The sequence below is a fragment of the Halichoerus grypus genome, chromosome 11 (assembly GCF_964656455.1).
Source record: "Halichoerus grypus chromosome 11, mHalGry1.hap1.1, whole genome shotgun sequence".
Classification (NCBI taxonomy): Eukaryota; Metazoa; Chordata; class Mammalia; order Carnivora; family Phocidae; genus Halichoerus; species Halichoerus grypus.
In genome coordinates, this window is record NC_135722.1 from 106,014,674 (window position 1) to 106,029,903 (window position 15,230).

At 37.0% G+C, this 15,230-nt stretch overlaps 1 protein-coding gene across 1 annotated transcript; it reads left to right on the forward strand.

Annotated features, from left to right (window-relative positions):
- The first annotated feature begins 209 nt into the window (after positions 1-209).
- Positions 210-11,407, forward strand: LOC118546256 (protein MFI-like). Its single transcript, XM_036108948.2, has 3 exons — positions 210-684; positions 7,450-7,505; positions 9,838-11,407. Exons 1-3 carry the CDS (start codon positions 665-667, stop codon positions 9,987-9,989), a joined length of 228 nt encoding a protein of 75 aa, XP_035964841.1. The 5' UTR covers positions 210-664; the 3' UTR covers positions 9,990-11,407.
- Positions 11,408-15,230: the final 3,823 nt, after the last annotated feature.

The window sequence follows — 15,230 nt, forward strand, 5'->3', positions numbered from 1 at the left end:
GCCTCCAGCTTTGTTCTTCTTTCTCAAGATTGCTTTGGCTATTTGGGGTCTTTTGTGGTTCCATTCTAATTTTAGGATTGTTCTAGTTCTGTGAAAAATGCTGTTGGTATTTTGATAGGGATTACATGAAATCTGTAGATTGCTTTGGGTAGTATGAACATTTTAACATTTAACAACCAATGTGCAAGCACAGTATATATTTCCATTTGTGTTGTGTTCAGTTTCTTTCATCAGTATCTTACAGTTTTCAGAGTATGGGTCTTTCACCTCATTGGTTAGGTTTATACCTAGATATTTTATTCTTTTTGGTGCAACTGAACATGGGATTGTTTTCTTAATTTCCTTCTGCTACTTTGTCATTAGTACATAGAAATGCAGCAGATTTCTATATGTTAATTTTGGATTCTGCAACTTTACTAAATTCATTTATGAATTCTTTTTTTTTTCTTTTTTTGTAGGCTCCTGAGCATGGAGCCCAACATGGAGCTCAAGCTCATGACCCCCGAGATCAAGAGTCAGATGCCAAGGGGCACCTGAGTGGCCCAGTTGGTTAAACGTTTGCCTTCAGCTCAGGTCATGATCCTGGGGTCCTGGGATAGAGCCCTGTGTCAGATTCCCTGCAGGGAGCCTGCTTCTCCCTCTGCCCCTCCCCCCACTCGTGCTCATGCTAGTGCTCATGCTCACGTGAGTACTCTCTCTCTCTCTCAAATAGATAAATTAAATCTTAAAAAAAAAAAAATAGATGCCTAATGGACTAAGCCACCCAGGCACCCCATTTATGAGTTCTAATAGTTTTTTGGTGGAGTCTTTCAGGTTTTCTATATATAGTATCATGTCCACTGCAAATAGTGACAGTTTTACTTCTTCCTTACCAATTTATATGCTTTTTATTTCTTGTCTGATTGCTGTGGCTAGGACTTCCAGTACTATGTTCAATAAAAGTGAGAGTGGACATTCTTAATCTTGTTCCTGATTTTATAAGAAAAGCAAGCTCTCAGTTTTTCACCATTGTTAGCTATGTGTTTTTCATATATAGCCTTTATTATATTGAGGTATGTTCCCTCTAAACCTACTTTGTTTAGAGTTTTATCATGAACAATATTGTATTTTGTCAAATGCATTTTTACCATCTATTGAGAGGATCATATGGTTTTTCTCCTTCTTACTGTTAACGTGATGTATCACGCTGATTGATTTGCAAATATTGAGCCACCCTTGCATCCCTGGACTAAATCCCACTGGATTGTGGTGGATGATTCTTTTAATGTATTATTGACTTCGGTTTGTTAATATTTTGTTGAGGATTTTTGCATCTATGTCATCAGGTAAATTGGCCCATTGTTTTGTTTTGTTTTTCTGTGGTGTCTGACTGGTTTTGGCATCAGGCTAATGTGTACTCATGGAATGAATTTGGAAGATTTCCTTTCTCTTCTGCTTTTTGGAACAGTTTGAAAAGAATCAGTATTAAATCTTCTTTATTTTTTTAAATGTTTTAATTTAAATTCAATGTAATTAACATATACTGTATTATTAGCTTCAGAGGTACAATTTAGTGATTTGTCAGTTGCATATAACACACAGTGCTCATTACTTCAAGTGCCCTCCTTAATGCCTATCATCCAACTACCCCATCCCCCAATCCAACTCCCCTCCAACAACCCTCAGTTTGTTCCCTATGGTTAAGAGTCTCTTATGGTTTGTCTCCTTCTCTGTGTTCGTCTTATTTTATTTTTCTTTCCCTTACCCTATGTTCATCTGTTTTCTTAAATTCCACATATGAGTGAAATCATATGGTATTTGTCTTTCTCTGACTGACTGACTTTGCTTAGCATAATACCCTCTAGTTCCATCCATGTCATTGCAAATGGGAAGATTTCATTCTTTTTGATGGCTGAGTAATATTCCAGTGTGAGTGTGTGTGTGTGTGTGTGTGTGTGTGTGTGTGTGTGTGTATGTGTGTATACACACCATATCGTCTTTATCCATTCATCTGTCGGTGGACATCTGGGCTCTTTCCATATTTTGGCTACTGTGGATCTTGCTGCTATAAACATTGGGGTTCATATGCCCCTTCAAATCACTATGTTTGTGTCCTTTACATAAATACCAAGTAGCGCAATTGCTGGGTTGTAGGGTAGCTCTATTTGTACCTTTATGAGGAACCGCCATACAGAGTGGCTGTACCAGTTTGCTTTCCCACCAACAGTGTAATAAGAGGGTTCCTTCCCCTTTCTGCACATCCTTGCCAACATCTTTTGTTTCCTGAGTTGTTAACTTTAGCCATTCTGACTGGTGTGAGATGGTATCTCATTGTGGTTTTGATTTGTATTTTCCTGATATGCTGAGTGATGTGGAGCGTTTCTTCATGTGTCTATTGGTCATTTGGATGTCTTCTTTGGAGAAATGTCTATTCATGTCTTCTGCCCATTTCTTGACTGGATTTTTTTGTTTTTTGGGTGTGGAGTTTGATAAGTTCTTTATAGATCTTGGATACTAGCCCTTTACCTGTTATGTCATTTGCAAATATCTTCTTCCATTCCATAGGTTACCTTTTAGTTTTGTTGACTGTTACCTTTGCATGCAAAGCTTTTTATCTTGATGAAGTCCCAATAGTTCATTTTTGCTTTTGTTTCTCTTATCTTTAGAGACATGTCTAGCAAGAAGTTGCTGTGGCCGAGGTCAAAGAGGTTGCTGCCTGTGTTCTCCTCTACAGTTTTGATGGATTCCTGTCTCATATTTAGGTCTTTCATCTATTTTGAGTCTATTTTTGTGTATGGTGTAAGAAAGTGGTCCAGTTTCATTCTTCTACATGTGGCTGTCCAATTTTCCCAACACCATTTGTTGAAGAGAATGTCTTTTTTTCCACTGGATATTCTTTCCTGCTTTGTTGAAGATTAGTTGACCATAGAGTTGAGGGTCCATTTCTGGGTTTTCTGTTCTGTTTCACTGATCTGTGTGTCTGTTTTTGGGCCCTCACTATATAATCTTGATGATGACAGCTTTGTAATACAGCTTGAAGTCCGGAATTGTGATGCCACCAGTTTTGGTTTTCTTTTTCAACATTCCTTTGGCTATTCAGGGTCTTTTCTGTTTCCATACAAATTTTAGGATTGTTTGTTCCAGCTCTATGAAGAATGTTGGTGGTATTTTGACAGGAATTGCACTGAATGTGTAGATTGCTTTGCGTAGCATAGACATTTTAACAATGTTTGTTCTTCCAATCCATGAGCGTGGAATGTTTTTCCATTTCTTTGTGTCTTCCTCAATTTCTTTCACAAGTGTTCTATAGTTTTCAGAGTACAGATCCTTTACTTCTTTCGTTAGGTTTATTCCTAGATATCTTATGGTTTAAATGTTTGGTAGAATTCACATGTGAAGCCATCTGATCCTGGACTTTTGTTGGGGGTTTTTTGATTACTGATTCAATTTCATTAAAAGTGATTGACCTGTTCAGTTTTTTCTATTTCTTTATCATTCAGTTTTAGAAGATCATATTTTCTAGGACTTTATTCATTTCTTCTCAGTTCCAATTTTTTGGCATATAATTTTATATAATATTCTCATAATCTTTTGTATTTCTGTGGTGTCAGTTGTAATTTCTCCAACTTCATTTCTGATTTTATTCTCTGGTTTATCAATTTTGTTGATCTTTTCAAAGATCCACCTCTTGGTTTCATGGATACTTTCTATTGTTGTTTTAGTCTTTATGTAATTTATTTCCTCTCTATTCCTTTTTTTTTTTTCCTTCCACTAGCTTTGGGCTTAGTTTTTTCTTTTTTTTTAGTTCTGTAGGTGTAAGTTTGGGTTGGTTGGTTGAGATTTTTCTTGTTTCTTGAGTTAGGCATGTATAATTACAAACTTTCCCTTTTAGAACTGCTTTTGCTGTATCCCATTGATTTTGGACTGTTAAGCTTTCATTTTAATTTATCTCCAGGTATTTTTTATTTCTTCTGTGATTTCTTTGTTGACCCATTGGTTGTTTAGTTTAGCTTTCATGTGTTTGTGATTTTTTTCGGTTTTGGTGGGGTTTTTTTTGGTAATTGATATCTAGTTTCATACAGATATGGTCAGAAAAGATGCTTGATATGATTTCAGTCTTCTTAAATTTATTGAGATTTATTTTCTGGCCTGGTTTTTTGGCCTAACATGTGATCTGTCTTAAAGAATATTCCATGTGTACTCAAATATGTATTCTGCTGTGTTTGGATGGAATTTTCTGTATACATCTGTTAGGTTCATCTGGTCTAATATGTTGTTCAAAACCACTGTTTTCTTATTGATTTTCTGTCTGGGTAATCTATCCATTGACATAGAGGCAGTGTTAAAATCCGCTAGTATTATTGTATAACTGTCTATTTCTCCCTTAATATCTGTTAACATTTGCTAGATGCTTCTGTGTTGGGTGCAGAGATATTTACAATTGTTATATTCTCTTGTTGGATTGATCCCTTCATCGTTATGTAATGCCATTCTTTGTCTCTGGCTACTGTCTTTGTTTTAAAGTCTGTCTTGTCTGATATAAATATTGCTACTCCGGCTTTTTCTCCACTTCCATTTGCATTATTCAACGCCTTCACCAGCAGTCTGTGTGTGTCTTTATTTTGAAGTGATCTCTTAGAGGTAGCATATAGATGGGTCTTGTTTTTTAATCCATTCTGTCACCCTTTATCTTTTGATTGGAATATTTAGTCAATTTACATTTAAAGTAATTATTGATAGGTATGCACTTATTGCCACTTTGTTAATTTCTTTTTCTGGTTGTTTTTGTAATTCTTTTCTGTTCTTGTTCTCTTGCTTTCTTCCCTTGTGGTTTGATTATTTTTCTTTAGTGGTATTCTTATATTCTAACTTTTTCTATTGACTCCTAGACAACAAATTTTCAAAGGAATCCAGCATGATTATTTGGAATATTTCAGAAACATTACTGAACTCAAGCTACTGATTATCTCAGGCAAGACCAAATTTGCAAACATCTTCCCCTACCAATGGCAGGCGTTAGGTATAAGCACCATTTTCGCAGCGTATTTATGGACTCCACAGTCTGCTCTCTGTTAGATCTTCGTAGTCATCTAGATATTTGCAGCTGTCTTGATGACACCTTGTTTGTTAAAAATTTCAGCGTCTGACATTTTTCCCTTCAGGAAAATTGATAGTGGAAATCTGTGGACACTTTTCAGTAGTCAGACCATTAGAATGACATAAATGTGTTGAACATTGATGTTCAGTGATACAAACCAGTTTCTGCCCAAAAAGCTTGTGTGCTAGCCCCTTGTGTGACAGATGGACGCTCCACTGGAAACAATCATGGGCATCTTCTGATTGCAACAATATCAACTAAGAACGATGTTGTTATTACTTTGAAGAATAGATAGAGCCAACTTAACTCTAGGACTCAGGGATACTGATGAGGACTGTTGCCCTTCTGCAGTATCCAGGGATACGCTGCTACAGGCACTTAGAATGTAAAACAGTGCTTACATTGCCATGACTGAGTCACCCACATGATGGCTACTGTGACTGTTGCTGGCATTTATCCTGCTGGGTTTCAGGGTCATATTCTCTATCAAGATGGATGTTCCTCTTCCAGAGTCCTCATATTTTTCAAACTGCAAGTGAATTTTGACATAACCTGTTGAGTGGTCAGTTGCTGGATTATCTTAGTCTTCTGATATTCTATGAATCCTGTTGGTGAGAGCTCTTTGCCCACGTGTGTTATGGGTAGTTTCTATGTCTGAAGCTGCTCCTTTGATATCTAAGACATGTAGTTATATAGCTTCTCTGGCCAGGGACTTTTCCTGGGCTGTTAAGATGTTAAATTTATACTTTTGAGGGATTCACTATAGATTCCACATACACTTTATTCTGTAAAAAATTCTAAAAATATCTTAGAAAGACAGATCAGCATGGCAATACTCTCATTAGATTGTTGCTTCTCTTTGTAAAACTTAATTTCTTATTGCTCACAGCTCGTATGTACATTATGAGAAAAAAAATTTATGCAACTAAATAAATTCATGTCCTAATCTCAGGTAGAGCAGGGTTAGTGATCAGCCTTAAATATGGTGTATGTTTATGCCCCAAGCTGTCAGGTCGTAGCATACAATTGATTGGAGGTCCTTTTTCTTGGTTTCTTGAAAGTGTAATGAAAACCTTTCAGTATATAAATCCAAGGAAGCAGGATAATTGACATCCAACACTTCGTAGTGTTCCTCCGAGGACAGTGACCACTGAAGACAGAATTTGCCTAAATTTAAGGTGAAGCCAGATTGAACTGTCTACTAAGAGATCCTGGAGGGGGTTTACACTGCCTGCTGTTTTCCTGCATCTTTTTTATGTGGCTGTGACCACCCGCATCCTACTTAAGGCTGTAGAATAAAGTTCTTGGAGCAACAATAGGTAGTTGTGACAGGAAGGAGCCAACTTAACCACAATACTTTGTTATAATTAAATACTGTTGGATAATATATACCTTCCTATAACAACAACAAAAACCCAAACAAACCAGAAACACACAGTCAACAAAGGTAAAAACAATTCAAAAGGAATAAATAAATACTTGCAAAATCATAGCGTTTTTCTGAATTACATGATTCAGAATTCTCATTTTTTTCTCTGCCAGGTCCCTTGTCAGCACCTTTTGGGACCACCTCCTTACTTGATTTTTTTGGGATGCAACCAACTCCTTACCTGATTTCAAGGAGGCTTGGGAAAAGGGATGAAATAGGATAAGTCACAGGAAACCTGCCTCCTTAAAGCTCTACTCATCTTTGTAGCTCATCGTGCCTTCCCCTTCCCTATTCTACCTCTTCTTGGGCTGCCTTTGTCTCCCTAATTCAGTCTCTGTTTAGGGAATAGAGGTGGCAGCCCGAAAATTGTGCTTGACTTTAATGTAATTTCTTATATTTACCAGACATGGCAAAGATAGCACCGTTACTCTAATAATATCATAAAGCACACACTTTAAATTTCCATTGACATGACAGAGACCCTAAGTCTGACAACCCAGAATGAAGGAGGAAGTTTTTTGTTGTTGTTTTCCCCTGACTTTTTCCCTTCCAGAGAATTTTCTGTTGGTACTTTTAATTTAGAAGTTAACTGAGATCTTAGTGTGCACTCAACTGAGGACATGAAGTTGCAGGAGTGGAACAGCATAGAATGAGAAGAGGTGTGCTGGAGGGAAATCAGAGGGCACGATTATGGTAGATGGTAGATGTACCATTTTTATTTCTCCTTCAACTCCTTGTTCTAGGGCTTGCCTTAAGTACATGGGAGCTAGCTGGAGATGGACAAGTCATGAGAATTAAACATTTGGACCTGTGCATTTGGCACCATCAATCCAAGATTTCATAGAGAAAGTGGAATTTTAGAAGTAGTCTAACATGTACTAATGGATCAATTTATTACTAATACATTGATTTAATTTAATGAATGCCCATATAATGTGCTTAGGTATATTGCCAACTGGAAGGAAATTGCTACAAGCAACTCTTCAGATAACTTCAAAAGTAGGTGATTTTTAGCAATACTTTTATGGGGAATTCTTGTGAACAGAATGACACATTGCACACACGTACACATTTCTAAGCATCTAACATTTCAGCACCCTGCACAGTATATAGACATGGACGAATCTGCTAAGTCATTTTTACCTTTACATGTAAGCTTGTTATTTGGGAATAGAAGAAAATTTTGTTTTATTTAGGTTGGATAAAATGGCTTAAAAAATGAACCCTCCTTTTGGAAAGTTGCTTCTCTCATGGTTTCGGTAATTCTTTTTAATGAGCAAACTTCACATGGCAAAATAAATGCCTCAAAATGTTAGAAATAGGGGCGCCTGGCTGGCTCAGTTGTTAGAGCGTGTGACTCTTGATCTCAGGGTCTTGAGTTCAAGCCCCACATTGGGCATGGAGCCTACTTTAAAAAAAATTTTTTTTTAACGTTAGAAATATTTTTTAGGTTGTCTGCCACTTGTCCTGCCAGTGGTCCACAGTACTGAGAAGCTGAAAGTGATAGCCTATTGAGGAAGCATATTCTCATGTCCTAGAAATATCAGTAATTCTAACTTAGCTCAAGCCTAATTATGGGTATTGTATAATCTGAGTGTATGGGTTCTGTCCTGTGATCATCATTGAGAGGCAGGAGGTTACAATTGTGGAATGTCGATTCAGACTGCCTCGTTCTGATTTTTGGTTCTGCTGTTTACTGGCTGTGTGATACTGGGGAAATTACTGGCTTAGTTTCCTCATCTGTAAAATGAGAATAACAGTAGTACCTAGCTCATCAGTTGTTGTGAGGTTATAAGAGATAATACCTGTGAAGAGCTTAGAATAGTGCCTAGCACATAATATGTACTCTGTAAATGTTAGCTGTCATTCGTCTTAACCTGTCCACTTATTCCCAGTTCACGGCCATCCCCACAGTCCACGTGTCCATCAACCCGCTGCAGGCTTCTCCAACAGCCTCCAAACTGACAGTCATCCAGGGCAGCCCACACAATAGATAGTGGTCTTTTACAGATTTAAATCAGTACATTTAAAACATTTATTTAACAAACTCTTCTTTAGCAATTACTATGTGGAAGTGGTATCCTAAAGTGCTTTATAAAATTAACTCATTTAATTTTCAGAACAGCTCAATGAGACAAGGTTCATTTTACAGATAAGCACAGATACCAAGTCACTTGCTCAAGGTCACACAGTCAGTTCCTGTGATGGCTAGGATTTGAAGGGAGGCCGGCTAGCCTTAGAAACCACACTCCTAACGATGAGTACCTCTGCTGTTTCTCATAGTTTCGCACTGCGCTTTGAGTACAGTCGTAACTCTGCCATGACCTTCTGGTTCTGGCTCCCCTTCCACCCTTATCGTGTCCCACTCTCCCCCTCCCCCACAACCCTGCATCACCAGCCTCCGGCCTGTTCCTTAGAAATGCTCTGTGGTCTCCACTTGAGGGGTTTAATGGAGCTGATGGCCTTCTAGAGAACAGTTTTAGGTAACTGCCTTCACTTGACAGCAGGGATTTGTCTGTTCGATAGGAATCCCCAACTTGTAGCACATAATAGGTTCTCAGTGGCAGATAAAAGAATATAAAGGAATGACAAGTACAAAAATTGAAGCAGAGAATATAAATACTGAGTTAAAAGAGATTACTGTGAAAAGAAGGAAAGTTATAGCATGGCAATTGGAAGGTGCATGAGATCAAGTGAAAATTATTTTAAGTCGGGGAGATTTGCCCTGTCAGTGCAGTCAGTGGAAGGTGACCACCCCGAGGCTGTTGGCATGGGAGAAGAGGAGAGACTGTGTGCCCTTTCTCCAAGAAGCACAAGGAAATCAAATCCAGAGAAGATATGGAACTTTTAGCTCTAGGGAAAGAAAAGGCTTCTCTTCATTTATGCATAAAGAACTGTTGGCTAATACTTCATTATGGAGCAGCAGGTAAATGCCAAACTGACTAAACGTTAGGTTCTTTACATGCACCCTCACAATTAATTCTTGTAGAAACTTAGAGCTAAGCATGTGCCATTATTATCCCCATTTTACAGATGAGGACATAGAGAGGTTAGGTAACCTGCCCCAAATTATACAGCTACTTAGTAGTAGATCAAACCTCAGACCCAGGTCCCGCAGAGCCTGTTGTAGAGATAGACAATGATGGTGTGAAAAGTAGATGAGCTGGGAAATTTGAGACATTTATGGCTAAGTAGGATATAAAGGTATCTTCTCTAAGAGTGGTTAAGAAGGAATGTGGAAGAGACCTCGCCTGGTAGGTAGAGGCATATTGAATGAGTCTACACCTTATCATATCTGACATCCTTCTAAACATTTGTCATTTCTCTCTAGGTTATACACTTGAGCAACCATGGATAAAAAGATATGACTATGCAGATATATCAGAAGAGAAAATGGGAACACCAGAAGATAATTTAGATGGAAATATTTATAAAACACCAAATTCTACTAGACTAACACCTGATTCCACTTATGGAATATAAAAATAAAGTACTCTGCTTTTCTGAGCTATAGCCCATCAAGCCCTGATTCTGTTGGTTATAGTCAAGAGATAGTTTATTCTGACCGGAACAACTTGCATATTGTTGGCACAGAATCTATGTAGCTCAATTAAGTAAGGAAGCCTAAAGAGAAATAGGACATCAGACTGAATCCAATGGTCATGGAAAATGTAGAAATTACTCCTTGTATTCTAATAATCCCACTTAAATAAATACATTTAGGTGCAAAAAAATCTTCAGATTAATTTTCTTCTTTACTTGAAGCATTCTTCATTTGTGCATTCATGTCAGGCAGATCTCTTTTTCCATTTAAAAAAGGGGAAAGGGCAATGTGACAAGTTCTCCTTTTATCAGGAAAGCCAAAGCTCTACCAGAAGCCCAGCCCTCATCACCTTAAGCATCCTTGAAATGAAACTGGGTCACAGGGGCACTCTTAGCTAAAGAAGCTAGAAAAGCAAAAATCTGTCTTTCAGCTTCCACAGGGGAGGAGTAGAGGAGTGGAGGTACCTGTCAGGTCTCCCATTTCTGAATTACTCTATGTTCCCAGAAACATCCTTTGCTACTACTCATCATCCCACTTACCACATTGTATCTTTAAAAATCGGTCTATAATCCCAGTTGACTAGAGGCTTGTACCCTCAAGTATTTAAAAAAAAAAAAAACAGTGTTCAGAGGATCTACTGTATATTTAAGAAAAAAATCAGATTTATTGAGATATAATTTCCCATTTTGAGTGTTCAGTTTGAGTTTAGACAAATGTGTACATTCACGTAAATATAACATTCAAGACAGAGTATTTCTATCACCCCCAAATTGTGCATTTTTGCAGTCAACCCAGTCACCTCAACTAAGCCCCTGGAAACCACTGATCTCCTTTCAATCACTACAGTTCTGCCTTTGCTAAAATGTTATATAAATGGAATGATGCTATCCTTTCTCCAGAAAGGGTTTCTCCAATATCTTCCATGCTTTTTTCAAGCCCAGCTAGTATCTTTAAAATCATCATTCTGAACTCTAGTTGCGACATCTTACTAATGTCCGTATTGATTAGGTCCCTGGTGGTCGGTAGTACCTCTTGTTCTTTTTTTTTGAGGTGATTTTTTCTGTCTTGTCATTTTGTCCAGAGGAGAACAGATGAATGAGAGAACAAAATGCTAACAGGGTAACAATGACCCCAGAAAAATATACACTAAACAAATCAGAAGAGACCTGAAACCGGGGGAAAAGAAAGGGAAAGAAAGAAAAAAGAAAAAAAAAAAAAGATAAAGATAAAAAAGAAAAAAACAGAATATGATCAAATATGATCAGGCTGGTGCATAGGTCAGTGCCACACCCTAGATTTTGGGCGTATTTTGGTCTGTTAGAAGAGAGTGCCTCCCAAAATTTTAAAGAAAGAAAAACTTACATATGTACAAAAATAAAGGTAAATACGATGAAGGGATGGAATATGACTGTAAAGATGAAAATTATAAAAGACTTTATAAAAGGAATTGATAATATAAGAAGTTGGTTGGAAAAAGAAAGAAGAGGATTTAAAAAAAAAAAAAGGGAGAGAATGTGATCAGGCAGGAGACTAGAACAAAGCCATACACTAGAGATTTAGGGTATATTTTGGTCTGTTAGAAGAAACTGTATCCCAAAATTTTCAAGAGAGAACAACTTATATATATACCAAAAATAAGGTTAACTACTATGAAGGGATAGAATATGACTCTAAAACTGAAAAATAAAAAAGATTTTTAAAAAAGGATATGTAGTCTTTTTTGGTTTAGCTTCTTTCATTTAGCATAATGCTTTTGAGATTCATCCTTCTTGTCACTTATATCAGTACATTCCTTTTTTAATGACTAATATTCCATTGTATGGCTATCCCACTATTTATCCATTCACCAACTGATGGACATTTGGTTGTTTCCAGTTTGGGATCATTATGAATGAAGCTGCTATGTACATATTCATGTATGAGTCTTTGTGGGTACATATGTTTTCATTTCTCTTGGGAAACACCTGAGAGGGGAATAGCAAAGGCAAACTATATTTTATAAGAACCTGTTTTTTCTTTTTTTATATTTATATAAAATAAAATATAAAATATAAATATATTTTAAAATTATATATTATTGAAGTATAATTGACATACAATGTTATATTGGTTTCAGGAACACAAGATACTGATTTGACAATTCTATGCCCATTGCTCACCATGATAACTATAGTCACCATACAACATTATTTTATGACATTATTAACTATATTTCCTATGCTGTAGTTTTCATACCCTTGACTTATTTATTTTATAACTGGAAGTTTTTGCCCCTTAATCCCCTTCATCTATTTTGACCAACCCCCCATTCACCTCTCCTCTGGCAACCACCAGTTTGTTCTCTGTATTTAAACTGTTTTATTTTTTGTTTGTTTTACGGTTTTGAGATTCCACATATAAGTGAAATTATATAGTGTTTGTCTTTGATTTATTTCACTTAGCATAATACTCTCAACGTCCATCCATGCTGTGACAGAAGGCAAGATTTCATTCTTTTTTATGTCCAGGTAATATTAGTGTGTGTGTGTTGTGTGTGTGTGTGTGTGTTTATCACATTTTGTTACTATAAATAATGCTGCAATAAACATAGAGGTGTAGGCACCTGGGTGGCTCAATCAGTTAAGTGGCTGCCTTCAGCTCAGGTCATTATCTCAGGGTCCTGAGATCGAGCCCCACATTGAGTCTGCTTCTCCCTCTGCTTCTGCTGCTCCCCCTGCTTGTGCTCTCTCATTTGCATGCACTCTCCCTCAAATAAATAACTAAAATCTTAAAAAAAAAATAGGGGTGCATATATCTTTTCAAATTAATGTTTTTGTTTTCTTTGAGTAAATAGTAGTGGAATTACTGGATCATATGATAATTCTATTTTTAATTTTTTGAGGAACCTCCATAATGTTTTCCAAAGTGTCTGTACCAGTTGAAACTCCCACTAAGAATGCATGAGGGTTCCCTTTTCTCCACATCCTTGTCAACACATTATTTCTTACCTTTTTGATCCTAGCCATTCTGACGGGTGTAAGGTGGTATCTCATTGTGGTTCTGATTTACATTTCACTGATGATTAGTGATGTTGAACATCTTTTTACATGTTTGTTAGCCATCTGTATGTCTGCTTTGGAAAAATGTCTTTCAGGTCTTGTGTCCATTTTAAAATCAGATTATTTGGGTTTTTTTGGTGTTGAGTTGTATAAGTTCTTCATATATTTTGGATATTAATCCTTTATCATATCATTTGCTATATTCTTCCGTTCAGTAGATTTGCCTTTTTGTTTTGTTGATAGTTTCCTTTGGTGTGCTTTTTATTTTGCTGTAGTCCCAGTAGTTTATTCTTGCTTTTGTTTCCTTTGCCTGATAAGACATATCCATAAATACATTGCTAATGCTGATGTCTAAGAGATTACTACCTATGTTTTCTTCTAGGAATATTACAGTTTCATGTCTCACATAAAGGTCTGTAATCCATTTTGAGCTTATTTTTGTGTATGGTGTAGAAACACAGTCATTTCATTCTTTTGCATGTAGATGTCCAGTTTCTCCAACACCACTTATTGAAGAGACTGTCTTTTCCCTGTTGTTTATTCTTAGTTCTTTTGTCGTAAATTAATTGACCATATAACCATGGATTTATTTCTGGGCTGTCTATCTGTGTGTTTATTTTTGTGCTATTACCATACTGTTCTGGTTACTACAGCTTTGTAGTATATTTTGGAGTCTGGGATTGTAATACATCCAGCTTAGTTCTTTCTCAGGATTACTTTGGCTATTCAGGGTCTTTTGTGGTTCCATACAAATTTTAGGATTATATGTCCTAGTTTTTTGTAAAATGCTATTGGTATTTTGATAGGGATTGCATTAAATCTGTAGATTGCTCTGAGTAGTATGGACATTTTAACAATATTAATTCTTACAGTCTGTGAGCATGGCATATCTTTCTATTTGTTTGTGGTGTTGTCAGTTTCTTTCCTCAGTGCCTTACAGTTTTCAGTTTTCACCTCCTTGGTTAAGTTTATTCCTAGGTATTTTGGGGCACCACGGTGGCTCAGTCGTTAAGCGTCTGCCTTCAGCTCAGGTCATGATCGAGCCCCGCATCAGGCTCCCTGCTCTGCAGGAAGCCTGCTTCTCCCTCTCCCACTCCCCCTGCTTGTGTTCCCGCTCTCGCTGTGTCTCTCTCTGTCAAATAAATAAATAAAATCTTAAAAAAAAAAAAAAAGTTTATTCCTAGGTATTTTATTATATTTAGTGTAATTGTGAATGAGATTGACTTCTTAATTTCTCTTTCTGGTTCTTCGTTATTAGTACATAGAAACACAACAAATTTATGTATGTTAATTTTGTATCCTGTAAGTTTACTGAATTCATTTACAAGTTATAGTTTTTTGGTGGAGTCTTTCAGGTTCTCTCTCTATATAGTATCATGTCATCTGCAAATAGTGACAGTTTTACTTCTTCCTTACAGTTTTGATGCCTTTTTTTGTTTTAAAGATTTTATTTATTTTGTAGGGAGAGAGAGAGCACAAGCAGGGGGAGAGGCAGAGGGAGAGGAAGAAGCAGACTCCCCGCTGAGCAGGAAGCCCAATGCAGGGATCGATCCCAGGACCCTGGGATCATGACCTGAGCCAAAGGCAGACGCTTAACCGTCTGAGCCACCCAGGTGCCCCTTGATGCCTTTTATTTCTTTTTCTTGTCTGGTTACTGCAGTGAGGACTTTCCAGTACCATGTTGAATGCAAGTGGTGAGAGTGGACATTCTTGTCTTATTCCTGATCCTAGAAGAAAAGCTCTCAGTTTTTCACCATCGAGTATGATGTTAGCTGTGGGGTTTTCATATATGAACTTTATAAGGTATGTTCCCACTATACCTACGTCATTGAGAGTTTTTATCATGAAAGAGGTTGTATTTTGCCAAATGCTTTACCTGCATCTTTTGAGAGGATAATGTGGTGTCTGTCCTTCCTTTTCTTATTGAAGTTATGTATCGCACTGATTGATTTGTGAATGTTGAGCTACTCTTGTATCCCTAGAATATTGTGGTGAATGAATCTTTTAATGTATTGTTGGATTCAGTTTGCTAATATTCTGTTGAGGATTTTTGCATCCATGTTCATCAGAGATACTGGCCTATAGTTCTCTTTTTTGTAGTGTCTTTGTCTGGTTTTGGTATCAGGGTAATGCTGGCCTCCT

Bases quoted from the DNA above. Each gene is read 5' to 3' on its own strand.
- LOC118546256 (XM_036108948.2), top strand. From the start codon at position 665: ATGCTAGTGCTCATGCTCAC. The intron at 685-7,449 runs GTGAGTACTCTC...TAATGTGCTTAG, and splicing joins ATGCTAGTGCTCATGCTCAC to GTATATTGCCAACTGGAAGG. The intron at 7,506-9,837 runs GTAGGTGATTTT...ATTTCTCTCTAG, and splicing joins CTCTTCAGATAACTTCAAAA to GTTATACACTTGAGCAACCA.